At 46.1% G+C, this 27,933-nt stretch overlaps 1 protein-coding gene across 1 annotated transcript in view; it reads right to left on the bottom strand.

Moving 5' to 3' along the window:
• Nucleotides 1–2,516: 2,516 nt before the first annotated feature.
• LOC8029725 (cytochrome P450 3A29) overlaps nt 2,517–27,933 on the bottom strand; it is a 31,758-nt gene continuing 6,341 nt past the window's right edge. The window contains exons 3-5 of the mRNA XM_029980020.4: nt 25,156–25,345; nt 4,990–5,198; nt 2,517–3,765 (exon numbers count right to left, since the gene is read on the bottom strand). Of these exons, the coding sequence (XP_029835880.2) occupies nt 2,827–3,765; nt 4,990–5,198; nt 25,156–25,345 (1,338 nt within the window). The 3' untranslated portion in view covers nt 2,517–2,826. The remainder of the gene's footprint in view (nt 3,766–4,989; nt 5,199–25,155; nt 25,346–27,933) is intronic.

Genomic DNA, 27,933 nt, shown 5'->3' with positions numbered 1-27,933 from the left:
GCGCTTCTATCCAGTTTTTGTTTTGCTTTATTTAGGTTTTTATCTGTTTTTAATCTGGTCATGAACCAACTATCCCAAACGAACATTTTGTTGCGAAGGCGGAGCTACGAGAGCGAGCACGACGCTTCAATCGAACCTGTAATTCACGCACGCTCGTGAAGTGAAAGCACCGTTCAAGGCAACACGTTACTTGTTTGGAGCGTCTTCTCGCTCGAATTTATGGGAAACAGAAAAGAGCTTTTCGACGGCAAAGCTCACGCTCAAGAGACGCTTAAAAGACTCTCATCGTGGCTGCACTTTAACCGTCTCACGTTCGTAACAAAGAAGGAACGTCAAGAAATCCACACAATGATACCAACAGCATGCCGCATCCGCCCCCTTCGCTACTGTTATAGTGGCTGCCAAGTCGTGCGTCTTGCCAAAGCCCCGGTAGCAGTCGTTGTAATTTATGAAAAAGTTCGAAGCTACTAATAGTTTGAGAAACATGTAAGTTCACGGAGAACAATTTTTGATGGCACTAATATTACGAATCCATGAGTAATTGGGCACCAATGCGCCAGCCACCCTTTACGTATCATGTACTACTTAATGGCGCCTCGGCACAGTGGAGTGCGGGCGTGCTTAGTGGCCGCTTTGCCGACGCCGGAGTTTCTCCGTTCTGGGTTTCCGTACTAGCGGTGCACGGGCTGTGATACTCGTATATGTGTGTGTGCAGAAAACGGCGAATGCGGTTTCCTCCACGAGTGATATGGATGCGATGATATAAAAATGGAAAGGGGTCACATACAAACGGAAAGGGGGGAAAACGAGGTAAGGAAGAACTATTGCTAGCGCTTTTCCATCCGATGAAACCCATTGATCGCCAAATATTTCTTGTTTTGTACATATAGTGCCTTACTTTGAAAAAGGGGGATGTGGTGTAATGGTGTCTTGATAATTGTAGTAAAGGGTACGGACAGTTTATTTATAACCATGCGTCGCCTGAGCGACGCAAGCTGACTTGCACGTAGCGGGCGCATGCGTACCCTTGCTCCTGAGAGAAGAAACTCTAGTCGGTGGAACTGACACGAAAAAAGGGAATTACTTGCTTGGCTGGGGCCAAGGAACGAACGTCTCGCTTCCATTCGTCCTACCTGAAACACGACAACGTGGTCGCGCTTCTGAGCGTCATTATGGGCAGGGCTTGCGGCGCGCTTTATGGGCGGAAGTCTTAAATCTGGCCAAATAACGTGAAATCTGGAGAAGTGATATTTGCAAAACTAATTCTAGTTTGCAACTTCTTTTCATTTTGCTGGCCTCTAATAGTAATTACTGTCATTTCTTCAATTACAACACGATTCGTAACCCCAATGTTAAAAAAAAAAGTTAACAGTTAAAAAAAAAAAAAGTTAAAAAAAGTTTATTAGCCAACTTACCATGACGACTGTTCCCTGAGCTAATATCCGCCAAACTCGAAAAACACCTCGCGATGACGATCGACATTCAGCTAGCAGTTCAGTTTCTTCCTTTTTTTTTAAATTCTACTTTCATTAAATTCCATTACCCGGAATATAACTTACTATATTTAATTTACTTACCATTGCATCTTTTGAACTCCACGGGGTGGTCTTTCGACAGCTTAAAAACACGTATAGTTCCTATTACCTGCGTCTATCGGATCAATATGTTATTTTCGGCCGTATTTCAAAAATAATTCTGATAAAAACTGGGAAGGGAGGAAACTTCACCAAAGCCAGTACTGCGTGATCATAATTTGTCTTGACACCTATACCTACAGAAAGCTGAAAAGGGCGAAGAGTTGACGAAATGCTTTTTTCTTTGTGCTCTCTTCTTTTTCTTCATCCCGCAATCTTATTAACTGCGCCGTAAAAACAAGATACTGGAAACTCGACAAGCCCAGGGTTTTGTTAAAACTAGCAAAACCTATCTCATGAGGTACCGCCCCGTATCATCCTACTGCGCATGCTCCTAGAATTGCGTTCGCTACTCCAGTGCAACTTATTCCGACCTGTTTTTGTTGTTTAAGATTTCATCCTCCAGGTCGCTGTACTACCATGTACGAAAGAAATGCGAAAAGCGGTGCGCGTGTCCTTTGATACAGGCTACGCTACCTAAAGTAAACTAGGGAATTGTAAAACAGCGGGAAGGAAAACAGGCTGCGAGGGTGCACGCCTCCCCCTGTGGTGTTCACCTCTGTAGGCCTCTCCACTCCGCAGTTTTATCAGTTCCTATCACAAAGCGGCCAATAGGTTGCGCAGCAGCTATCAATGGCCACGAGCTTCGTTGTTCGCATTTCATTCATACTTGATAGTTACTTCCAATTATGTTACTTCCAATTCGTATTATCTGACGAAAATTGCATATGTTACGTTGTTCTGTATATAAAGAACATTCATTGTTATTTTAAACCTTTATTATAAGGGTTTGCAACGTTTCGAATAAAAATGTTCGATAAATGTTTATGAACTTTCTCCGGGAGGAGGGGCAAAATTGTGTAACCAAATCAGGAGGCGTCATTTTTATTGTATTCAGCAAGTTTATTAAGTTGGGTTCGTAGAATTTTAGGGAAACAGCGACCTCAGCTATACACGGATGACCCTTTGGTTGACCATAATAACAGGATTTTTTAGGGTGCATAAATTGGAACACTTTCTACTTCAACTGAAGGTAAATATCAAAACACAAGTTCACTGACACTGCGGGTATGTGCTGGAAACTCAAAGGCTTGATTCGTACGACACGAGTACTTGTAGCGTTGTGTTGCACCATCCACACATTGTCCACACCTGTAAATAATCGTGCTCTGCTGAGACTGACAACGATTGTTTATGGGTCTCTACGGTCCAGCTTCAGTCGTATTCCATTCTCAGGCAAAGTCAAGGAGAGCGGGATGCGAATCTTGGGTGGATCTTGCGTTTCGTCACACAGCAGAATCTTGAACCTTCGCACCACTTTGACTAGAGTTGCTTTCAGCTCGAGCATTGCAAGGCGGCTGCCAATGCAGGCACGAGGTCCCAAGCCGAACGGAGCGTACGCTTCGGGTGGGTGCCTCTCTTGACCCTCGCTGAATCTCTCCGGGTCAAACTTGAAAGGGTCCGGCCAGTAATCAGCGTCGTGATGAAGGTGCCACACAGGGACTGTGACGCTGGTACCTGACGGGATGAACTGGCCCATCACCGTAATGTCTCGCCGGCAAGTACGAGACACAAATGCCACGGTGGGTGGGTACAAGCGCAAGCTTTCTTTGAACACAATGTCCAGACGTTTCAGCTTGCGGAGGTCGTCTGAACTGAGTTCTTGGTTGCCAGGGAACATGTCTGTGAGCTCCTGGAAAAGTCTGTCCTGCTCTTCAGGGTGCTTGGCGAGGAGGAACAAGGTGTAAGCCAAGGCCAGCGATGTCGTTTCCAAGCCGCCTAAGATGAAGATGAAGCAGTTAGCGATAAGCATGCGGTCTTCAAGGAGCAGGTTTTTCTGATCAGTGTGGTCTTTAGCGTTGCTGGCGTCCGACTGGCAGTTCAACATCAACTGAAGAAGATCTGGTACTGAAGGCGCTTGACCCCGCCGTCGAAGAGAGATTACGTTGCGTAGGTTGGCGATTATATTTTCTTGGGTGACCATAAATTGCCATTTTTTGTGAAGTATTTCGATTACGTGTTTAAGTGCTGGGAACCAAAAAGAAATTCTCGCTCCAACATTGCTGGTATTGCGAAATATGTTCTTAAGTTCTTTGAGCAGAGGATCGTCCGGATTTTTTTGGCAGTCCACCTGTTTTGTTGAAAGCAAAAACACAGGATATTAACTCATTCAATTTTCAAGACACATTGACTGCATCTTTACAAAATACGTAATAACAACTGGGCAGACAGCGCGCAAAAAGGAAACAAAAAAAGAACAGGGCAAAGTAAAATAAGTGCACGCAGGAAAAGGCTCTCAGCTGGGCACTTAATAAAAACAAAATCGGCAACGACAAATACGTCGGTCACGGGATGGCCAATCAACACGTTTCCAAAAAGGCAACATCTCTGCTCTGTAAATGCCACCTTAACCAGAAATAGGTAATCGCTGCATTGGCTAACCGAATGGTGCTGAAATCACGTGTCGCTCAAAGGACACTGTAGAGACTAGCGTTGTGTATTTAACGGATGTAGTCGCTGTAAGACGAAGGCTATTTATGGTGGGCTTTAGGTACAGAAATTACGCGTATGTTAAAAATAACTGGGTGACAGATTTCAAGTGTATATCTTGTCCTTCGTTTTGATAGCGCCATCTTCTTGTTAAAGCGGCCTGATATGTTTAACAACAATGTATTACTTTTGTAGATTTGCAAACGACAACTCTTTAACCTTCGTGATAATAAAGAATCCTATATTAAATAGGATAAAATAATAAGAATAATACTAGAGTTGTGTTGTTATTTGCAATTCTTAATATTTACCAGATGGAAGAACTCATGTGCAACTTCGTTTTTGAACCCACAAGCTAATTCGAAATCTCTAGCACGTCTAATAATTCCGAAGTTCAAAATTTCCGGCTTAAAATAAATGAAGCCGCTCTCTCATGAAAGAATAACTCTATTTCTTGATATTCTTTCTTGAAATGTTAAAATATATATTAAGACACATACGCAGCCCAAAAAGGAACGGCCTCACGTGTCAATGTCGTGAAAGCTGTCAATGTTGCGATTGAAATTTTCGGTGTTATTTCGTTACCTTTTGTTCCTCAAAGAAAACCACTCAGGAAATCTGAGGTTTCAAGGTTCAATATCAAGAATGCTCCAAACAACCCCTCACAGTCCTGCATAAGCAGCACCGTTCTCTGCAGTAAAATGCTGCCCGGATAATACTAGACCGTTCAGCTGAAATTTAGGAATGCACTTTTCAGCAAAATGTCCCAGCGTTAGTGCAAGCTTCTGCCCTCTAGTTGCAGTGGACAGTAAAACTAGCAGTAGCATATTATCCGGTATTCTGATTAGACGCCATGTATATTTACCTGCCAGGCCAGAGCACATTTTGTGATGACATCAAGTGAGAGACCTTGGGCCACCTTGTACATCTCCAAGACTTCTCCTTTTTGGGAAGATTCAGTCAATATGTCCACAAACACATCGGCGCACTTGTTGATGGTCTGCATCATCAGCCTCATCTTCGCTGTGCTGAACGCCGGGTTGAGGAGCGTGCGCACTTTTTTCCATTCGTCACCTGCGAGCATAATTGTTTGTAACTTACTCCCAGCACTACTGTCTGTCTGAGTACTGCCCTGATACTCTGACAACGTTTTTTTTATTTTGTACAAAGATTAGACTCATTGTCCTTAGGCGTCCCTTGTGACTGGTGGGTAGATAAGTGTTGCAGGATGTTAGAACCACTTCGCAGCCCTGCAGCCTCGGGGTCTCCGAGGCAAGTCATCGACATACAGGTCCGGACAAAGCGCCGTGCAACTGATATTGGTTGGTCATTCCGAACTCTATTTCACTTTAGTTGCAGAGAAACTCCCTATTGACAAAAAACATCTATCCATATCATCTATGTTCCGAAACACCTTTTTAAAAAATTCACATGACATTGTATGCTATTATTTCTCAGTGAAGAACTTACATGTCGCTTTATGCTTGTCCATGGTTGCATACTATACTTTCTCTCTCAGGTGGCACATAAACGGCTGTCTTTTAAGTTGTCTTGTATAATTTTAAAGCATCGATGCATTAAACAGATATGACGCCCAGCATTGACAATATTTTGTGAGTTTTATGGCTATAATACACGTATTATACGAGTATATGTGTATTGAACCAGCTAAAGTTATGAAGTCCGCTGATAACGGTTCTGAGATATTGTCTGTCACCTAAATTTTATTTATTTTTTGTGCACCGTAAACGTGTTTTTTTAGGCCGAAACCTTAGGCTAATATCAAAACAGAAATTTACATGATTTAAATTGTTTCTTATATGGCTCCTTTGTGTGGGAATGTGAGATATGGGTCGTATGTGTTTTTTTTTTTTTCAGTAGGTTAATACCATGCAGCGAGACATGAATACTATGAGGAATTAAAGTATATATTTAAACATTCCCCGTTATCTGTTGAGTTTACAACGGGAGTGGTACTATCATAAAAATAAAGGTAGAAAACACCTAGAATATAAGGTTTTCAAAGTAGATCTAAGTTGTATAAGTCATTTTCATAATAGGGTGATCTATTTTTGAGAGACTGACCCGTCACTCCAAAAGATCGGGGTTGATACAAGTATACAAATCAAAACAAAGAATTGATCCGGAACAAAAGGCACTGTATCTAACAAAAGTCTCTCTGGATGGATACTTAAGCTCGTCCCGGACATGGCGTATCTTCGGCGTTTTTGTGCGCCATTTAGCCATCGTAAATGCTTCGGGACGAGTTTTTTTTTTTTTAAGAAGAGACCTGAGCTCCACGGATGGCGATCACGCGCCGCCCACTCCGAGGCGGCTGAAGGTTGAGGGACGTTTCCAAAAGCGGCCGTCTTCCTCGCTATCAGTGAAATGGGCCCCGTGGAACAGACAATGAACCCAGTCTACGCAACATGTTTTTTTCGCAGCTGGACAGTGGCAGTGTCGGAAAGCTCAGTCGGCTTGTCAGGTTCGACGAGTGGCCATTATGAACGGCAAACCGTCTGCGTCAAGCTGGTGGCTCCAAAAATGCCGTCGTCCGCTCGTTAATTTGGAGTGCGTCCCACTGAGCAGACTTTTGCCTCCCTCGCCTATTGTGGAGAGCGTTGCGAATTTATCAGCGACCTCAAGGAGGACGCCTCCTGTAGTGTGCATGAGAAGGAACATATTAATGTTGACAAAAAAATTGGGTTGTGTGTATGTTTATACATGATGAAAATAATCCCTGGAGAAGGGGAACAAGAGGGACAGAGGACAAACACAAATCTCCAAACACAGCTAGGTGACTGGTGAGCGACCGAAAAAATCCGCCTGGTCCGGGTATCGAACCCGGGACCTCTCCATTACAAGTGGAGCGCTCTACCAACTGAGCTAACCAGGGGTTAGACGTCAGTAGAGCAAACGGGTTTTATCAGCCGCCACCAGTCGAACACCAACAAGGGTGAAGCTTGCAATTTAAAGTTACAATTATAATGCAGTTAAATGCAAAGGTGCAAGCGAGCTGGACAATAATGATGAAAATAATCCCTGGAGAAGGGGAACAAGAGGGACAGAGGACAAACCCAGATTTGTGTTTGTCCTCTGTCCCTCCTGTTCCCTTTCTCCAGGGATTATTTTCATCATTATTGTCCAGCTCGCTTGCACATTTGCATTTAACTGCATTATAATTATAACTTTAAATTGCAAGCTTCACCCTTGTTGGTGTTCGACTGGTGGCGGCTGATAAAACCCGTTTGCTCTACTGGCGTCTAACCCCTGGTTAGCTCAGTTGGTAGACCACTCCACTTGTAATGGACAGGTCCCGGGTTCGATACCCGGACCAGGCGGATTTTTTCGGTCGCTCACCAGTCACCTAGCTGTGTTTGGAGATTTGTGTTTGTCCTCTGTCCCTCTTGTTCCCCTTCTCCAGGGATTATTTTCATCATTATTGTCCAGCTCGCTTGCACCTTTGCATTTAACTGCATTATGTTTATACAGCCTAGAACTTAGTCTGCCTCACAGGGGCGACGAGTCTCCCAGCTGTAGATGAGAAATTTAGCCAGTGCGGTACAGCCGCTAGCCTGAGGGCTTTGACGTGCATCACGCAGTAGTGATACACAACCGCACGCCGGTACGATGCTCATCCAGATCGAAACGGGCAGGGGTGGGGCTCGAACCCAGGATCCCTGGGTTCTGCAGCGCGAGCTTAATGTTGACGTGAAGCGACGTCCCAGCGTCCCATCATGCACGCTCCGCGAAAGCGCGCTAGCGTTTATTAGGATCCCTCCCTCTGTGTCTCTCAAGGTGCACTAAAACGGCGTTTGAAAGGGTACGCAAGGCGAGGCATCAAGGAACCGCCACTTAAAACTGTCCGATTTTGCTCGCCAGGGGCGCTGCTCAAGACTTGGGATCTATGGGTCTATGATATTTGTCGCGGAGACGCAATCATTTTTATCTAAAGTACTACCGACTGAAGATTGTTTTGGTGCTTTTTAGTACAGCTGGGGTGTACCCGTGCTTCGCCACTTCTTCTGGAAACTTGGTCTTCTCTTTACATTCTTTTGTAAGCACTCGTAAGTTGGCATAGGTGTTCCAAAGAAATGCTTAAAATACCCTGTAGGAAGTTTTATGCTTCGGGGTATTTTTATAGATTACCTTTTGACTGTTTATGAACTATTGGCGACGTGCGCGATCGAAAGCGTCGCTGTGATCGGCCTTACACGATTGGCCGCATGCTGACTGTGAGGTCAGGATAGGATTTCTCATCGACGGAAATGAGGAGAATGTAAGAGCTTGAATTTTGACGGTGTTGGCAGTGTTGCTTTGAGAACGCAATGATCTCAAGCTTCCACCATGCTGATTAAAAACACCATCCAACTCGTTGTTCGCAAGGTGATGACATCACGAGAGCGAACCATAGGAGGTCGCCAACAAAACATCTCGCCACTAATATCTCCCAAACATTTGGCGGGTTAATCTGCTAGTACTGGACAATTTTATCGCATGCAGGCAACGGAGGAGAACCGTTTACGAACACCGCCTCTCCGTGGAGCTTGTCGACCGATAGATCTACATATGTTGGCAACGACGTTATGCAACTTTGCACCCAAGACAGGCAGGTTTCGCTGCCGGGTTCCTGCGCGACTTCTGCGCCACGTTCGGTTCTGCTTTTTCTTACCAAGTGCCCACTGACGATCAACTTTTTTTTTTTTTATGTCCGCTTTCATCATCATCGCCATGACAGTGTTGCGCGCTGCGAATGGAGACTGAAATTGCCACCAACGCTCATGTGCTTTGCGTGCCAGTGGTGTTTAGATTAGAAAACGTATGGTAGAGGGTTTACATCTGTTTCACATTAAGGACTTAAAGGCCCGTTCACACGATGCATTTTTCTCGCGCATCTAGTGTCGCGAAACGTATTTTCGCGAAATGGTTGCGCCGTCTGAACGAGTCCGAAACGGACGCGCGTCCTTTCCGGACTCGTCCAGACGGCGCAACCATTTCGTGAAACTACGTTTCGTGACACTAGATGCGCGAGAAAAATGCATCGTATGAACGGGCCTTAAGATGACCGCTTGAGTGATAACAGTACAATCGACCGTCATGGGGATAGTCTTGTGAAACGGTGGTCTGGCATTTATCGCAGACTGACGAACGTAACTGTCGTCTGCGATGCCCGTTTGTCTCCTCACCGAGAGCGACTGCGCTTTCGAAGGGCTATACACACTTAATATACGACGGAAGAGAAGCATGCATCTCTCCGTAAAGCGGTGGGATATACGTATATTTACAGTTTAGAAAATTTGCAGTGAACAAAATCGTACAGCGAGGCCGACGAGGTGCGAAATAAATTTCCTTTGCGCTATAACCGGGTAGTGTACCGTTGACTGTCGGCTTCTGGACGACCGTCGGTCAGAATCCGACAGTATCACTAGGCATTTCCAGTGGTAACTACGTTTGGCTCAATTGTGGTAGCAGTCCGTATAATTATCGACGCCATCATTGAGCCTCGTCCAGCTCGATTTGCTCAATTCGGGGCCGCCATACTTAAATGCAGATGGGGGAAGAACTTTGCTCCCTTGATTTCACGGACAAAAGTTTCTGCCTTTCTGAGCGAACATAGGTTACAAGTTGTAAAACGACTTTTGTTTGGGCTAGTTGGTTCTTACTAGACATGATTAAAATAGCGCAAACTTGACAAGGACAACAAAGAAGGCACACGTACAACGGAACTGGCGCTTACTTCCAACTAAGTTTATTTCATCATCAACCAAGCAATATATACCATTGCCAGCGAACATAAAAACAGCTGGCGATGGTAAATATTGCTTGGTTGATGATGAAATAAACTTAGTTGGAAGTAAGCGCCAGTTCTGTTGTACGTGTGCCTTCTTTGTTGCCCTTGTCAAGTTTGCGCTTTTTTAATCATGTCTAATAGGTTACAAGATTGTTCCTCCCATTAGGGAAGACTTTATAGACCGATTTTTCCGAGAGTTATTCTGGACACGGGCCACAGAGGCGCCGTGCTCGCAACTTCGAGGAAAGCGCCAAGGAGAAGGGTGCTATCGCATATACAAACGTGCAACGCGAATTAGCGCGTCCTGGCGGCCGAACTGAGAAACGAATGAAAGGGGATTAAATTTATCAGGTCTGATATCCTCCATTTCACTTTAAGCCCAACCGCAGCAGAAGGAATGAATATATGAAGCCATTCAAGCAACGCCAAAAGTATATCGTCATGGCGCTCGTTTTATTTTGGGGTATTTTAGCACCCGCAGGAAAAATTCTGGTTCGCTTCATCATGGTGAACAAGACCAGGGTGGCGGGATTGGCGGACGAATGTGCTAACGCGCCGCCGTTCCGAGCGCATGGAGCAAAAGCTCATGCCGTAGAACCCAAGTATCCTATGTAGAGTGAACAAGAAACGACTGAGTGGGGCCAGCTAGGGCCAGCTCTACAAACTCCGCTCATGCTTTCAGTTGCACCTCAAAATGGGCAAAGCGATCAGGTGGAACCAAGACACTTTGATCGCAGCGCCACCTTCGTTGTGATCGCAGCGAACCACGACACAGGTCAAGGTCATTTGGGAAATAAAGTCCCTTAGAGACTATATTGTATTTTTTTTATGTTTTTAACGTAAGAGGCAACGTCAAAACAGCACGCCAGGACGACATGACGTTACGACGGCGCCACGGCATCATCGTCAACTACGATGTTGCGTGACGCCAAGATGCTGACGCCGCCTCCTGACACCGCGTCGTGTCGAGGACGACGCCGTTTCGCCACATCAAGTCGCCGTTGTAACGCGGTCATGACGTCCCGCCGCATCGAGGACGATGTGGACGTGGTCGTCGATACCGACGTTGACGTCGACGTCGCTTTCAACGCAATATGATGTCAGAACACAATCTTGATGTCATGCAACACGTATTGTCAACGTCGATGACGACGTTGACGTCAAGGCGTTGTCGGGATGTTGTATGGCGTTTTGATGACAAGTCAGGTCCCGGTGACGTTATGATATTGACGTGATGCGTGACGCCTAGGCTTTAAAAAAATATAGCACAGCGTTCCACTGTTCTTATGAACTTGACCGGTGTGCCGGTCGAGCTTAGCGTTGGAACGCAACGCGTTTTTCTTAAAAAAAGAAAAACGGCTAATCCGAATCACTCCGCTCGTAGCTCCCGAAAGGGCGCTACGAGCGAAGTGGCTTGGATTAGCCGTTTTCTTTTTTCTACATGCGGAGGTGCAAAAGTAGCACTCCGGTGGCCTGACTCGTCCTTTCTAGCACACTCTATTCTCGGTTCAATCCACCATGCCCGTTTTGTTCTGAATGAGCATCGTACCGGCCTGTGGTTGTGTATCACTTCTGAGTGGTGCACGTTAAAGATCCTAGGCTAGCGGTTGTACTATGCTTTCTATATATCCCATCTATTGCTGAGGGACAGGTCGCTCATCGAGGCTTAATAACTTCCGGCTATCTAAACATGCATACGAGACCATTGCTTTAAAGACAAGGGAGGACTGACTGTCTCACGCGTGCGGAAGAGGTGCGCGGAAGGAACTAGCCCAAACCGCAATCCGTGTGTGGTTTGTGCTAGTTTTGTTTTTTTCTTGTGTACCCCAGATGTTAGTTAAGGTGAGACCAAGTGAACGAGGGAGGCCCACGTTGGAGACGTGAGACGTCGCTGAGGCGCGTGATCGCTACGTATACGACATCACTCCGCTCTCGCCGGGACGTTTGCTTCCCGGGAGCCCTCCAGTGCAACCCTGCTTCGCAGTTCAGTGGCTATTTGCGACGAGATGTTTCAGTGACTCCCTATTGTTCTTCCTATTTGTGACGTCATTTCCAGGATATTAAATGACGGCGACACTTTCAAAGGCGTGTGTAAAAAGCAGGGTGGAAGCTTCAAGTCGTCGCGTTCTTAAAGAACGCGACGAAAAAAAAAAAGTGGGCCCAAATTGCTGGGGCCGCTACGCTGACTCTGAAAGAAATGTGAGCATTTCGCGCCGGAGTTGTGTATTAGTTGGGTATTTCCGCGGTGTGAACATTCCCGAAACCACTAGTATCTCTGGAGCAAGCAGATCAGTTCACTTTGCGTGTGCATGAAGGACGTTCGCGCGATGCACGTCAAACGACACGGTTCTCTTGTTGTGCGCCTTTATTCACTGGGGACGTGCGTTTTGTCCTCCGGCGGCTATACTTCGTTTCAGCTTCGGTCCAGACGCAGCCAAGGCTACAAGCGCGAGCTCCCGGCTTTCAGCATCCCTGCCAAGCACGCGCGCTCGTGCAGTGCAAGCACAGTTCTGGGCCACATGCTCGCGCTTGTAGGATCGGCTGCGTCTGGACCGAAGCTGAAACGAAGTATAGATCAAGCGCACGAGCAGCTTGCGCAACGTGAAGTGACACGTATGCCGCCGTTTGAATGTTATTCGCGACTCCAGCCACCTAAAGGGGACGCCACTATCGGGCAAATTTGGCGGCCGAATCCAGGTTGTGCCGTGTCATGTGCCAGCTCAACGGACAACGCTGGGGCAGCAGCAAGTAAGCATTGGGCTTAAAATTGGTTCCCAAGCGTTTTATCTTCCACGTTTCGAACCTACGGCGATGTGTTGGGGTAAGCGAACTTCCAGAGGCTTGACTTTTTTCGAAGAAACGAGGAAAGGACTGCCCACTGTCCTTCCACGGAGCTGATGAACGCTGAAAAACGCAGAATGTCTGGCTCACGCGGTGACATTGGTCGAGTGCAGAGCAACCTAGGTCCCAATTCGATACTACGGTTACGACACAGTCACCGGTAGAACCGTTCTGTGGCGCAATCCACCGACAACATGTAAACACGGAAGCCAGAAGAGACGAGCGGAAATCGCAAAGGGACCTGTTCCGGCCAGTTCAGTGTTTTCCCGCTAGGTGCCGTTCGTTTTGCTGGAGTCCCGAATATACCGGTCAATCTCTGCTCACGAACACCAGAAGCCTCGGTAAGAGTCAGCGCACGTTCGCTCGATCGGCGCGTGCGGTCCGCGTACTGTTGTCTTCCGAGGGCTAAGCCCTGCTCTTGAACGTCGGTGGTTTCGTGCAAACGGCGTCGTCGGTTCTCTTGGGCCTTGCGTTGCCGCGCGTGTTGTGCATCCAGGGGCGACTACACCGTGCGCTTACGACAGGGTGACAAGCTAAGAGGACTGGCGCGTCAAGAACGGCGAGGCAGGCATGGTAGGTCAAATAACGAATCCGCAGCCCGTGTGCGTCCACAGGTCTTCCGATCTTCCGAGCGCGTCCAAGGCGCACACCCGCATCCGGCCGGCCATTGTTGGCGCTTGGAGAAGGTGTTTGCTAACCAGTTTCCACACCCCGTGCGGCTGTGGCGCAGTCCCATGACGACGTTGCGAACTTTGGTTAGTCCAAATAGTCCAAAGCAGTGCAAGGTCAGCGTAGGTACCAGGACACAAAAGCTAACGCTTTAAAGAACTACACAAAATCTGAACAGCTAGATTATTCTTGAAATGGAGTGTTCGTAGACTACTTTCTATATACATCAAGTGTCGCGATAATTAAAGCTTTAGTATTTTTAATTATGAATTTACTAATGTTAGTCATTTTCATCTGGCGACGGGCAACACTGCCCAAGTTAGCCGCATTAAGAAATATGCAGAAGGGGAACTATTTGACTTAGAAGGGCGATATGATGAATCATACTTTTAGTTGACTGTCTAGGTGGCGCAAGCTACCGCCCATTATTAAGGGTGCAGCCGTTAACATCCATACATTCATTCAAGCGTGGTGCCCATAAACTACGTGATATTTGAAGGCCCTCTCATTCTTGGACCTCGCCAGAGCGCTCATGGCCACGGTACGACCGCATCCTCTCACGCTATAAACGTTACTCGCGATCTCATCCCCTTGACCTTTAACCTTCCACCCTCCATCCACACCCGAGACCGTCGCAGACGACGGCGAGTTTGTCCGTGACGATCTCGTCGTTCGTCGGTGGAGCTGGTTACCAGCGTGTCAAAGTCAAAATGGCCAGCTCCAACATCTCTTGACAACAATTACTCTCATCTCTGCTGTGATCAGTGTCGAGGACTCCGAGGAAGCGAGGGATGCCATAGACGTCATTGTCTCGAACCGCGTGCTCGGAACGCGGACGGTGAATGAGGAAGCTGAACCGCGAGATGCCGAGAGAGAACCAAGTCTGCGAGTGCGAGAAAGGGGACGCCATGCATTTGCCGTGCACGTCACCGGCCCACCAAATATTGCGTCCTTCCCGAATAGGGTGGATCCCAGGGTCCCGCATATAAATCGAGTTATACACACGAACCTGTCTCGTCGTTTACTAAACAAGTTTCACAAAAAAATATGGGAACATACAATGGTTTCAAGAGGATAGTTTATTTTTGGCATGTCCTAACCCCTCACCTCTAAAGTTCACAACCCGACATTATTCTTACCTCCAATATTACGCGTAAAATTCATCATGCTCAAGACGCCAATGATGGAATGTCGACTACAGCGACCATTTTGGTCGTGCATATCTCCAATAGTATCAGGCTAGCGCCACATCGACCGAGGGCATTAGACCTAAACTTTATTGACTGTTTTGAAAACGCGGACTAATTAGCTCCTGTTACAATTACAGATCGAACACAAAAAAGGTTGAGGTCGCGATGATTTGCGCAAAAAGGGCCCATTAAAGCAAATTATTAGCGTTCAGTAATTGGGTAATTACTTAGTTTTCAGTCATTAAATATTTAATTATTAACTTAAATAGGTGGCTTCAGTTATAAACTTGATACGAATCATGAAAAACTTGTAAATCCACCCACATTAGAATGATATAAGACTCGCAGCATTCTACGGCGTTCCGAAAAATGTTCGATATGGGCGTGTTTCTGTGGTTCGGGTTCTTATCGGGGCGCATCTACGCGCCATCAATCCGGCTCCCCGTGGTTCAACGTATGTACGTGCGGCGCCAAGCACAGCACGTAGAAGTGGCTATAGGTTGCTTTCATACGACGTCAATCCGCCATTTTGTTGTTCGTTTATTTTTTCAAACAAATTTACTAATATTAAGGATAACATCGCAACCTGTTGAGGAGATGTCAGCGTGGTAAAATTTGTAATCTTTTGTGCTCTACGCATGTAAGGGGTTATGTAAATCCTTGGAATGCTTGCCTTCTGCGCACGCTAAACAGCTCAAAACAACAAGATGGCGGACAAAATTACGTCAGTGAACACTCCCTATAGATAAGAAGACCTCCGAACTGCCTCTTGAGTTTTTCTTTTTGAGAGTCGGTGCCAGTGTGAAGACGCACCTTTACGTGCGATGCATGGCGGCGGCTCAGGCACGTTTGGCGTCTTGGCCACGTGGGGCGGGATCGTCGGCGCGGAGATAAGCCAAGATTAGAAACCGAATCCTAGGAACGCATCTAAATCGAGGAATTTTTTTTTTTTGGAACGCGGTGACATGCAGCGCTTGACTTGCATCATTGTAGTACTGGTGGATTTAGTGCTCTCGGTCGATTCACATCAAGCTTCCAGTGTGAATCCGCATATCGAAACATATTAAGAGATTTATTTACTCAAAAGTATTTAATTACCCAATTATACTGAACTAATCGTTTTTTCTAATAGACGCGTACTTTTAGCAGGAAAAATTTGACGCAGACCACTACGGCTTCAATATTTTTTTTTTGTGCGACTAGTACTTTTAGCAGGAAGGATTTAAGGGCTGTTTACACTCCGGCGTTGAGCGCAGTAAACGCAGCGTAGCGCAAAACGCGCGCCTTTGATTGGCCAGCGGCAGGAACTCGATTTCTGCGACCAATCAGTATCTATGTGCGCTGCGCTACGCCGCGCCCGTCGACGTTACGTTGGAGTATAAACGTACCTTTACCCCACGTTTCCAAGAACCCTCTGTTTATTACCTGAAAGGTGCCCTCAGGAGGTTTCTGGGATCGCCCAAAATGGCGATAACTCAGTCTGCGGGCTCTAAGCACCCTTGAAATCTAAACATCATAACGATGCGTGGCCGATTTTCCTACTAAACAAGCAATCAAAGATAAAACACACCGACGTAATCTCCGGCAATGGAAGGAGAATTGTTACGGCGACCAGGACGACATGTGACCGATGAAAACGCGACATTTTGTTGAGATCGCAAACGCGGTTATTACAAAATGTGTATGCTTCTGTAGATGATAGAACCAAATAAGGGTAGTCGAAAACTGTTAATTTTTTTCGGAGAGGTAACATAATACCGCAACACTCGTCCCGAAAACAGAGCATTGTTTTGTTGTTGTTTTTTGAGCCTTTCGTTGTCTTTTGCGGGAGTGATGCGTCCGGTCGTCAGCTCTCCAGAGCGCACTTGCTGGGTTCAATCGTAGTCCGGGCCGCATGGGCAACGATCCGCGCGCATCCGAGATATCACTCCGCGGTTCCGCCGGTCGGAGGCGCAAGGACCCTTCGCTCGCTATACACCTTTCCAAAAAACGCTCCTAGGCTGCCACCATGTTGCTGATGCTGATGCGGCTGGTGCGACTGTCGCGCCCTCTATCACCTAGACATGTCCTGCCACTCTCTTGGACTGTAAAGACACACTCAGCGCGATTTTCTACATATGTCTTGACGTTTTGAAATTCGACGTTTTCTGGACCCTCTTGAAAGTTTCCACTTAATTTTTTCTATGCGTGCTGCATACCCTTTCTCCCTTATCTTCCACTGTGAGATATAGGGCTGTTAAGTGCCTGACATTCAAGCTTTTCTGCTCAACATTCACGGGAAACGAAGGAGAGGAAGGACGTCGAAGGGCCCTCAACGCGATTTTGCGAACAATGACGATTGTTCTCCCCCCTCCCAAAGGTAATTCGCGCAGAGCTCCCAGTCATCTCCAGAAATAGTCGTCCGGGTTGGGGTGGGAAACGGGTCAGTCCCTTGCGTTCCTTTGCCTTGGTACTGCCGTGAAAAAGGAAGCTGTATTCTTCTTCTTCTTCTGTCCTCAAAACGTGCCCCCAAACGAAGTCAGCTTGGATTCCGTCCGATCGTCAAGATGTGACTGTCGTCCACTGTGACTGTGTTATTTGAGATTTTTCTCAGATAAATTCGTTTCGCATAACGCTATATCGTGTCGTACGTACAATATATTGTTCGAATGTTAAAACTTTCTAGATTGTATGTCTCTGTCCTCTCCATCAGTAAACCCATTATTTGTGAGTGTGAAAAATAATGCCTTTCGGCTATCTTCTGTTGTAATTTAGTTTCGACATCTAAGCGCTTTCTCATTTAACACGCCGATAATTGGGCGGCGTCGTGTCAACTTATTGTAGAAAAAAGACAACTAACATTCCAGTCGCATTTGTTCAGTCGCGCATGCCCAAAAAATAGTTTAAAAGTATTTTTCGCTTTTTTTTTTTTTTCAAAATGTGGTACAATGCTTTTTTAGTGTCCTCGGGAAATGCATGCCCCATGAAACACAAAATACAGAGGGAGAAGACAAGGATTTTGTCACCAGCAGTGTTTGAAACTGCGCCTACAGGGTGAAACAAGGAGACGCCAGGCTCTTTAAATCGACAGGAAAATTCGGTTTCTTAACCTATCGCGCTACGACTTTGTGCAGCGTTGCCCAGAGATGGTGCTTTTTTTTTTTTTTGTAAAATTTGCAAAGAGCGAACTTACCTGAGGAAAAAGTTAAGAAAGAAAAAGGCTTAGCCCCTATGGAAACGCAGCGACGCCACCGGTCTGCAAACAACACGGCGCCGTTTCGCACGGGAGACAAGAGATGGCGCAACAAACGTTGCCAACGAACGAGCATACGCCGCCGAGAGCAGGCCTTTTTAGCAGACGATCTTTTCGACTCAAAAGTGGCGCGCGTTCCGCAGGCGGCGACAGTCGCAGAAGCAAAAAAGACAGGCGCGTTAACAGCAAGGAACTACAGTGGCTTAAAGGGGGTAGTGTGATTATCGCGTAGCCTCCACGATGCATCGGCAACGGCCGCTCCTTGGAAGACGGTGTAGGTGGCGCTTCGATCCGCAGCTCCGTTGGGTGCCTCAATCGGCCGGCAGATAGAGGCACCCTAACACGCTTCATAACTAATATAAATGCCTCAAGAACAATTATTTGTTTTCAGTGAACTTCCAACGACATGATTTGTGTTTGAAGGTGAATAAAAATGTGAAGCTAGCAGACGACAGTGTAGTCGACAGCTTCGAATCGGCTGGAGCTGGCCGGAGCCAAGCTGACCAAGCGACCAAACCGGAGCTATAGCCGGAACGACAGTGCTGCAAGCGCCAGCGCCACCCGCGGCCGTCTTCCAACGCTGTGCCGCTTCTCCGGTTTCGTTCGTTAGACTACCCCCTTTAAGCCACTGTAAAGCAACTGCAGTTCCTTGTCTGCAAAAGGGCCGGCTCTCGGCGTCGTCTGCTCGTTCGTTGGCGGCAGTTGCCGTCGCAACCGCTGGCGCCATCTCTTGTCTCTCGTGCGAAACGGCGCCGTGTTGTTTGCAGACCGGTGGCGTCGCTCCGTTTCCACAGGAGCTAAACCTTTTTTCTTTCTTTACTTTTTGCTCAGGTAAGTTCGCTCTTCGCAAATTTTACAACAAAAAACAAATGCACCATCTGTGGGCAACGCTGCACAAAGTCGTAGCGCGATAGGTTAAAAAACCGAATTTTCCGGTCGATCTAAAGAGCCTGGCGTCTCCTTGTTTCACCCTGTATATAGGCACAGTTTCAAACACTGCTGCTTGCTAAATCCTTGTCTTTTCACGCTGTATATTGTGTTTCATGGTGCATGCATTTTCCGAGGACACTAAGAAAGCATTGTACCACATTTAAAAAACAAAAGCAACAAAAAAAAACACCACCTGTAAACTATTTTTGTTTGGTTGGCGCGCGACAGTACGAATGCGACTAAAATGTTAGTTATTGTTTTTTTTTTTTTTTTACGATAAGCTCTGACATCGCCGCCCGATAGTCGCGTGTCAAATGACAAAGGGCTTAGCTGTCGAAAATAAATTACGACAGAAGATAGTCGAAAGGCGTGTATTTTTCACGCTCACAAATAACATGTTTACCGAGGGACCGGACACGGGCATACAATTTAGCAAGTGTTAACATTTAAACAATATATTGTACCTACCACACGATGCAGCGTTATCTGAAGTAATTTATTTGAGAAAGATCTCAAATAACACAGTCACAGTGGACCACAGTCACGTCTTGACGATCGGACGGTATCCAAGATGACTTCGTTTTGGGGCACGGTTTGGGCAGAGCTGCCTTTCTTCACAACAGTACCAAGGCAAAGGCACGAACGCGACTGACCGGCTTCCCACCCCAACCCGGACAGCTATCTCTGGGAGGGGGGAGAACAATTGTCATTGTTCGCCAAAAAACCGCGTCGAGGGCCGTTTGACGTCCTTCCCCGACTTCGTTTCCCGTGAATGGCAAGCAGAAAGCTTGAATGGCAGGCAATTACCAGCCCTGTTTCTCACAATGAAAGATAACACAGAAAGGGTACGCAGCATGCATCAGAAAAAGTGAGTAGAAACTTTCAAAAGGGCCCAGAAAACGTCGAATGCAAAACCGCAACAACATAGGTAGACAATCGCGCTGAGCGGGTCTTCACAGTCCAAGAGAGTGGCAGAAAATTTCTAGCTGATAGAGGGCGCGAGAGTCTCACTAGCCGCATCAGCAACATGGCGGCAGCCTAGGAGCGTTTTCTGGAAAGGTGTATTGGCTGACAGGGGTCCTGGTTTCGAAACATGCTCCTCCCATTGCCGGAGATGACCTCGGTGCATAGCAATCTTGGATTGTTTTTTTCTTGTTTTTAATAGAGAATTCGGCTGCGCATCGTAACGATATAGGAATTTCTGGGATGCTTAGAGGCAACAGAGTGAGGTATCGCCATATTTAGGCGATTTCAGAAACCTCCTTAAGGTACCTTTAAAGGGGTTATGGCACGCCAAAAATGAAATATGAGAGAACTACACTGCTAGGACCCATTGTATGTTCCTATAATCCTGCTAAATTGGTTTTGAAAATGGCGCGATAGTTTCGTGGATAAATCGATTACTATGCGGGTCCCTCGGAGGGGCGGATCCGGGCGGAGCTGGAGGTTGGCTACGTAGTCAGCCTCCAGCGCAGTGTGTCCTTGCACGCACTCACAGACTTGGCTCTCTTGGCGTCTCGAGCCTCAGCATCTTCGTTTACCTTCCATGTTGCGAGCATGCGGTCCGTGACGATTACGTCTACGGCATCGCTCGCCTTGTCAAAGTGTTCGACATTGATCGCCGCAGCAATTAGAGTGATTGCTTTTAAGAGATGTTGGAAGCTGTTCATTTTGACTGCGACCCGCTAGCGACCAGCTCCAGCGACGGCGAGTTACGGACGAGCTCCCCGTGGTCAGCCTCGTCCGGGAATATCCCGTAGGCGCATGCAGGGTGGAAGGTCAACGGACCGGGGGTGAGAGCGAGGGTAGCGTTCGGGTTACCGAGTTCCGTGAGCCGTTTTGATCGTACCGCGTCGAGGAGAGGTTGGGCGATCACGAGGGCGCCTAGAATGAGAGAGCGTTTATGGTCACGTGGTTTATGGACACCATGGTGTGACTAACTTTGGCAGTGTTGCCTGGTCGCCAGATGAAAATGATAAAAATTCGTAAATTGAATATTGCAATTACCAGAGCTCTAAAAATCGCGTAACTTGGTGTATATGCTAAGTAGCCTATGAGGATTCCATTTCAAGAATAATCTATCAGTTTAATTTTCGTGTCATAACCCCTTTAACGTCGCGTAAAGGCTCGTTCACACAGCTGCGTTTGACTGCGTTTGACTTCCTTAAGACTGACTGCCTCGAGCTGTTGCTTTGGCGACCCTTATGGCGACACAATGGGGAGGCGCTGCGCTGCACGACGCAAAACAGCGCAACGCTGTCGACACAAACGTGTGAAACAGCCTTAAAGGGGCCATGAAACAAATTTTGGGCTGGAACAAGTGAGTTTAGACTGGGATATTACTTATAGCATATCGTTTAGTGGGCCAAAAGAAATAGGGTAGAAAGTCAAAAGCCTGATTATCGGTAAGAAAATTTGTAAACACACCGGTCTATTTCGTACCTCCTTCCCTTCGAAAGCTCCCTGCCCCTTCACTGTGATATATGCGTGGTACCGATTGCGCGTCACCCGGCCCAAACGCACGTCACACGACACCGGACCACACTTAATCCCTTCCAATTTAAGCTGACAGTGCGGTGGAAGCTTTGCGCTTGCAAGACCTATCAGCAGCCTCCCTTTCATCACCTCACCTGCTCTGCTCACCGCATTCTCTGCTGGTGGGCATGCGGGAGGGAGCGTGGTGACGTGGGAAAAGTGTGGCTGGCCCAACGAGCATGTAGCTTCCACAGCACTGTCAGCTTCGGGGTGAACGGAGTGGGGAAAGCAACTTTTGTCCGAGTTTTGAGCGACGGGCTAATCTTCTAGGAGCAGAATGGCGGTGTCCGCGGGTACACAAACGAGGGTCCGAGCAAGAGGGGAGTCCCTCCTTTTCGTCTTCTTGAACTTTGTGGTGCAAAGCACGATTTGTGAGTTGAGGAGTCAAGCTAAAAAGGAAAAGTTAAAAATTCCTTTTATGACCCTTTTAAGGCTTCCAGTGTGTCACTCTCGTTAGTGACGCTCGTCCATATTGACAGTTCGTGACGCTTGTTGGTGACGCTCGTTCATGGCGCTCGTGCTTGTCGATTGGTGGACACTTTTTTATGACGATGTTCTTGTGAAATCGACTCAGAAAACCCAATATTAAAAAGGCGCAGTGTCGCAGCGCATTCACTACGCGTGGTTGGTTTAGTTGAGAATATCAAAGACACACGGCCAACGAGCGCCGTGAAACTTTTGGAGTTGACGAGGGTAGAAAGTTGGGCGAGTTGGTGATTCATAATAATTAAAAAGCGCAACAGGACAACGGACACAGAAGGAGACACAGGCACAGCGCTACTTACAACTGAACTTTATTTCCGCTGGAGCTCGGTATATATTATCGGCAACAACACAAACAAGTTAGGAAGATATAAGATACACATCGCAAAAATCTTTAAAAACAACATAAAATAACTAAAAAATTCCCGCATCACTCATCGGCACCCACCCAAAACTAGTCATGCTTGGTCAAGAAACTGCAATTCTTTTTCTGATAACGATAAAGAGGGTGCGCTTACACATTGCAGCCCTAATCTAGCAATTTCTCGAGCCTCGAGTATTTCCCTTGTGGTTTTGTTTCTGTTTTTGTTCAGTACTGTACAATCTGTGAAAATCGGAGTACAACCACAATCCCGGCAATGCACACCGAGGTGTCCTGATATGACGGCATCAACGTTGTAACGGTGTTCCCTCAATCTTTCATTTAGGCTGCGACCAGTCTGCCCCACATAATGACGCCCGCACGATAATGGCACGGAGTACACAACCTCTTCTGTACACTCAACAAAGCAAGTTTTGTGCTTTTTCGTGCAGCCGGGTCTGCTTATGATGTTTGAGGGGGAATTTACCTTTTTATATAAACTAGCCAACTTGACAGGTGCTGAAAAAACAACGTTGACCCCTGCGCGCAAGCCCACTCTTTTCAGGTTATGGGACACTTTATGTAGCTATGGTATGACCACTGGTTTCTCTTTTTTCTTTCTCTGGCTAGCAAACTTGAGCGTTCTACGGTTGTAAGCATTTTTAGATTTGTGGACGATTCTTTATTCCTCTTGGACTGCGGCTGGATGTCTTTGAGGAGCAGGTGTCCGTGACCCTGTTTACTTTTAGTGACTGTCTAAGGCCCCTGGTGATAACACATGAAGTGCCAGAGGGGGGTTCCATTAGGTTTTTAGACCTGAGGCTTGACTTTCGACCCGAGCATGTATGTTGGATTTATGAACCTAATCCAAGCTAATCCTGCCATTCGCGTCGGCGCAGTCAAAGCTCCTGAAAAGGGGGATAATCAATCTTTGCTTCGGTAACGCTCTAAAGAAGTCGTGCACTCACAAGATCAACGAAAGTTTTAAAAATCAGGTGTCAAGACTCAAGTCCGCGGGGTATCCAGTCTCTCTTTTAACAGCCGTAGCAGAGAACACTCTCAAGACGTTAAAGAATAAAAATAGGGAAGGAACGGAAGTACAGAGAAAGAAAAAAGAGAAACCAGTGGTCATACCATACCTACATAAAGTATCCCATAACCTGAAAAGAGTGGGCTTGCACGCAGGGGTCAACGTTGTTTTTTCAGGACCTGTCAAGTTGGCTAGTTTATGTAAAAAGGTAAATTCCCCCTCGAACATCATAAGTCGTGCACCCGGCTGAACGAAAAAGCACAAAACTTGCCTTGTTGAGTGTACAGAAGAGGTTGTGTACTCCGTGCCATTATCGTGCGGGCGTCATTATGTGGGACAGACTGGTCGCTGCCTAAATGAAAGATTGAGGGAACACCGTTACAACGTTGATGCCGTCATATCAGGACACCTCGGTGTGCATTGCCGGGATTGTGGTTGTACTCCGATTTTCACAGATTGTACAGTACTGAACAAAAACAGAAACAAAACCACAAGGGAAATACCCCAGGCTCGAGAAATTGCTAGATTAGGGTTGCAATGTGTAAGCGCACCCTCTTTATCATTATCAGAAAAAGAATTGCAGTTTCTTGACCAAGCATGACTGGTTTTGGTGGGTGCCGATGAGTGATGAGTGATGCAGGAATTTTTAGTCATTTTATGTTGTTTTCAAAGACCTTTACGATGTGTATTTTATATCTTCCTAACTTGTTTGTGTTGTTGCCGGTAATATATACCGAGCTCCAGCGGAAATAAAGTTCAGTTGTAAGTAGCGCTGTGTCTGTGTCTTCTTCTGTGTCCGTTTTCCTGTTGCGCTTTTTAATTATTTTGGAGTTGCCTGATTGGGTCCATTGGATCCTAGCGCCGGCAGCGCTCGGACTTCAAGTGAAATGGAGCCTTTGAATAAGTAGGGACTGCGCCCGCCGAAAGTGCTCTCCCCGTGGGCCGGGATTCAAACTGCCCCAGTAACTAATAATCAGTCGAAAACTTCAAAAGCGCTATTTTTGGCATAACATTTCTTTACGCCAATAGTTTTTTTTTTTTTTTATCTAGCATACAAGCGCTGCTTTTAAACGCCCCATGTTGTACGACATCTAGTAGCATTTTAGCCCAAAATATCATATTAGATGGCATTACGCTAACGTAGAGGTGTAATCTCATTTGGAAGTAATGAAGCGACTGCTCAATCCGCCCAAATGGCAACACGTACTAAAGGCTGACAATGATCATTATGTGCGAAGAGCCGTTGATTGCGGGTCCCGTATCCTCGTGATGGTATAATTTGCTCACCCTCCTCCGGCAGTACGTGAATACTTTTACTACTTAAAAAGACTTCCGGAGTACCTTACTTATACGAAAACCATAAATTTCATATAAATCGAGCAACCGCTTATGGCGATAAAGGAACAAACCCTTTTACAGACTAGTGTTCTCTGACAAGTGATGGCTGGCGGGCCTGCCGAGGAAGTTTGCGCTGGGAAATCTTTCATGCTGTTCATGACACTGCTGAGTGGGAGAAATAGTAGCTCTTAAAATACGCTATCACATATTTCTTGATTGAGGTTTGAGTGAAAATAAAGATGTTTTAAATAGCGAACGTTTATTTATATTGAATAACCCTTCTCTTTCTTTCCTGACTTTATAAGGGAGGATACGGATGTCGCCACTTGGTGGAGCGCCGTTGTTGAACCAGATATTTCCTTGCAAATAAAAGCAACCCCTTTCTTGTTTAATAAAGTTGGCAGTCAGACGTTTTGTGGTTCTCGGAAGATTGATACAATATGTTGTATCGTGTCCGATGCTTGTGCTGAACTTCTAAAATTATTTTCTACAGCGTAATATACTTCTAGCTTTAGGAAATATATTCGTGGACATTCTTTCGAGCCAGATGCTGGGTGGTGCCATCTGCTGACACTCCTGAATGTAAGAAGATTCCACCGCGACAGAATTCCTGGTGCGAGAGTGACATTACCTTTCAAAAACGGCAGACTGTCCTTGAAGGGCTCCACAAGCACTGGGGGTCCCGGCTTGTCGTGGAAGGCGTCGAATTCCTTCACGAAGCACTGCTTGATCATTTCCGCGTCGCTTATCACCAGCACCGGAGACTCGGAACGGTACATGCCGAACACCTTTCCGTACGTCTTTATCCACTGCCCCATGACCTGCAAAAAGACGGAATACTTCTGAATTGCTACAGAATGCTTTCACCAAGCAGAGAAGTATTAAAATGACTAAAGGCGACTTACTGACCGGAATGAACTTTACATAAAACTACAAGCCCCTAGAAGGTGCGGGGCGGAGGTAGATGAAGAGAAAGATACCGGTGGCGTCAGAAGAACAGCCAACGTTTCAAAAAGAGAGTTTAAAATCTGAGAAGCTAAGCCCATTTCAGGCACTGTGAGTCTCAGATGAGGTTCGTCCTCAAGTTCTCCCACCAGCTTTGATCACCTTTCTTTTTTGCTTAAATTCCAAGTCTTTGGGTATAAAGTGACCGCCAAAATTGATTGCCAAATAAACAGAGAAAGGCTCGAAAAATTGGGAGATGATTCTAGGAGAATAGTGCGTTGTAAACGTTGTAAACGTTGTTCGGCGCCGTAGGTTCAGGGGTCCCCCCTTAGGAAAATTACACGTTTGTTCTCACCGCAAAAATAAAGGACTCACCACCATAAGCCTCTTTCCTAATGTAGGTGCAAAGGTGAAAACTAGATACCAAAATTTTATAACCTACCGTCACCTGATTCAAAATGTGTGAATGTTTTTTTTTTTTTTTTTTTTAATTTTCAATTGGAAGGGGGCGGCCGACGAAGCCTTCAAGTACATGAAGCGGAATGACGCCAGTTACCTAAAACGAACCTATTTTTTCATTGAAACTTAAAAAAAAAAAAACTTATAACATTTTTTACTGCATTATCGGTTAGTTCTGAAACTTTGGCATGCGAAGCTTAAATTTGCGTGGAAAAAACAAAAACAAACTATTTTTGAACAAGTTGCACGTCAGAGACCAGGGAGCTAGCCCCGAAGACTAATTTATTTACGCAAACAATCGTGCCAGGAAGTGGGCTTTTGTGGTGCCAGACGCTCGCGCCCTTCCTCACAACGCAGCACCAAGCCAGAATAATTTGTTTCTTTCAAATATATAGCTTACACGGACATTACATCAGCTTCTATTTTAGTGGCCTTGCTCCTGATCTCCTACCCTCCGCAACACACATTTCCCATCACCAAACGTTTTTTTCTTCTCAAGAAAAAGTGGCAGTGAGCAGCAGCATGCTGCGATGACCACAAGTGCAAGCCATTTATTTATAAGAAAAAAGTTCAGTGTTCTGGTGAAATGTAGTATTTGCAACGTATCAGGTTAACAGAAAGCATTCACCCTCCAAGTTATGGAGTTTTCCAGTATGGAGGAGTCTTCCGGGTACGGTTACCAGGATAATGGTATATCGTAAGACTAGTGTGTTATGCGTTACCGAATGAAATTAACGAAATGCGCTACTCGTTACTTGAAAATAAAAGGAAAGCATTACCGACCTTCCCTATCTCAAAGTAAAAAGAACGCGTTGCCGCGTTACCGTTAAAAGTAGCGCATGTTACTTCCGTGTCCCGTTTTTAAATTATAATTAACACGTTTTACAATTTTGACGTTACATCTATGCATAAGCGTCATATTTTAAGAAACATTATGTCCATTCAGAACCTGAACATAATTACTTGGTCCTTTTAACTGTTCAATGTAAATACTTACACGAAAGTACGCAAAAGAATGCAAAATGATTACAAATTTATATAGCTTGGCGCTTAGAAAGAGAAAAAGAATTTGAAGCGTGATTTTTTTGAAACTTGGAGAAAAACGTGACGAGTAGCGTAGCTACGTTACACGTTATTCAAAATGAGTAACGTTAAGTACGTTACCCGTTACTGCTTTGAAAATGTAAGAGTACATTACAACGTTACCGGAAAGCGTAACGCGTTACCGGTAACACCGTTACTTGCAACGCGTTAGCGTCAACTGCGTATGACTGATGAAGCAGAGGTAGGGCCACGATGGGTTCATATCAGAAGAGCGAATGACATTTTAGCGAACGGCGACATTTGAGCGAATGGTCGTTTTAGCGAATAACCGGGGCGCGCGTTAACCCATCCGTCGCGCTGCGCTTTACGCCGCTTCGCGGCGACAGTCTGCGGCAACTCATTACAAAAATATGAACTCATTTGGCCCACCCGAAAACGCCGCTTCGCGGCGTCCCACTATTCGCTAAAGTGTCGTTCGATGAAACGTGGGCGTTCGCTAAAACGTCATTCGATCAAGTGAGTGCCTCCCGGGCCACGATACACGTGTACGTAAAACTGAATATATTATAGGCCTCCCGACGACAGCATTTCACAAAGTGTCTAGGCCCAGGTAATAATCAGAGGTCAAAGCGATATAAGCAATTATATTAGTAATATCATTGCATCTTTATGGACGCTACTTTTATGTTCCTCGTGAGTGTGGGATCGTGTCGTAGGCTACATTGTCCTCCATGGTGAATCAGATGGACGCAAAACATCGAACTCTGACATCCACTTGTCCCGTTTTCGCCAGCTGACTCCTCAAACCAAGGTAGTATTTCAATATCGATTCTTGATTAGCAAGGCGGCATTACGAGTTGTACATCCTGCATTGACTTCGAACTGCCAGGTATCTAAATGTGTCTTTTTTGATGCGATAGCATTCTTTAGCTACTTCACCCGGTTTTCAAGATACGTTCTC

Source organism: Ixodes scapularis, unplaced genomic scaffold (genome assembly GCF_016920785.2).
Source record: "Ixodes scapularis isolate PalLabHiFi unplaced genomic scaffold, ASM1692078v2 PGA_scaffold3__209_contigs__length_174095766, whole genome shotgun sequence".
Classification (NCBI taxonomy): Eukaryota; Metazoa; Arthropoda; class Arachnida; order Ixodida; family Ixodidae; genus Ixodes; species Ixodes scapularis.
This window is presented reverse-complemented; position numbering and strand designations above follow the sequence as displayed.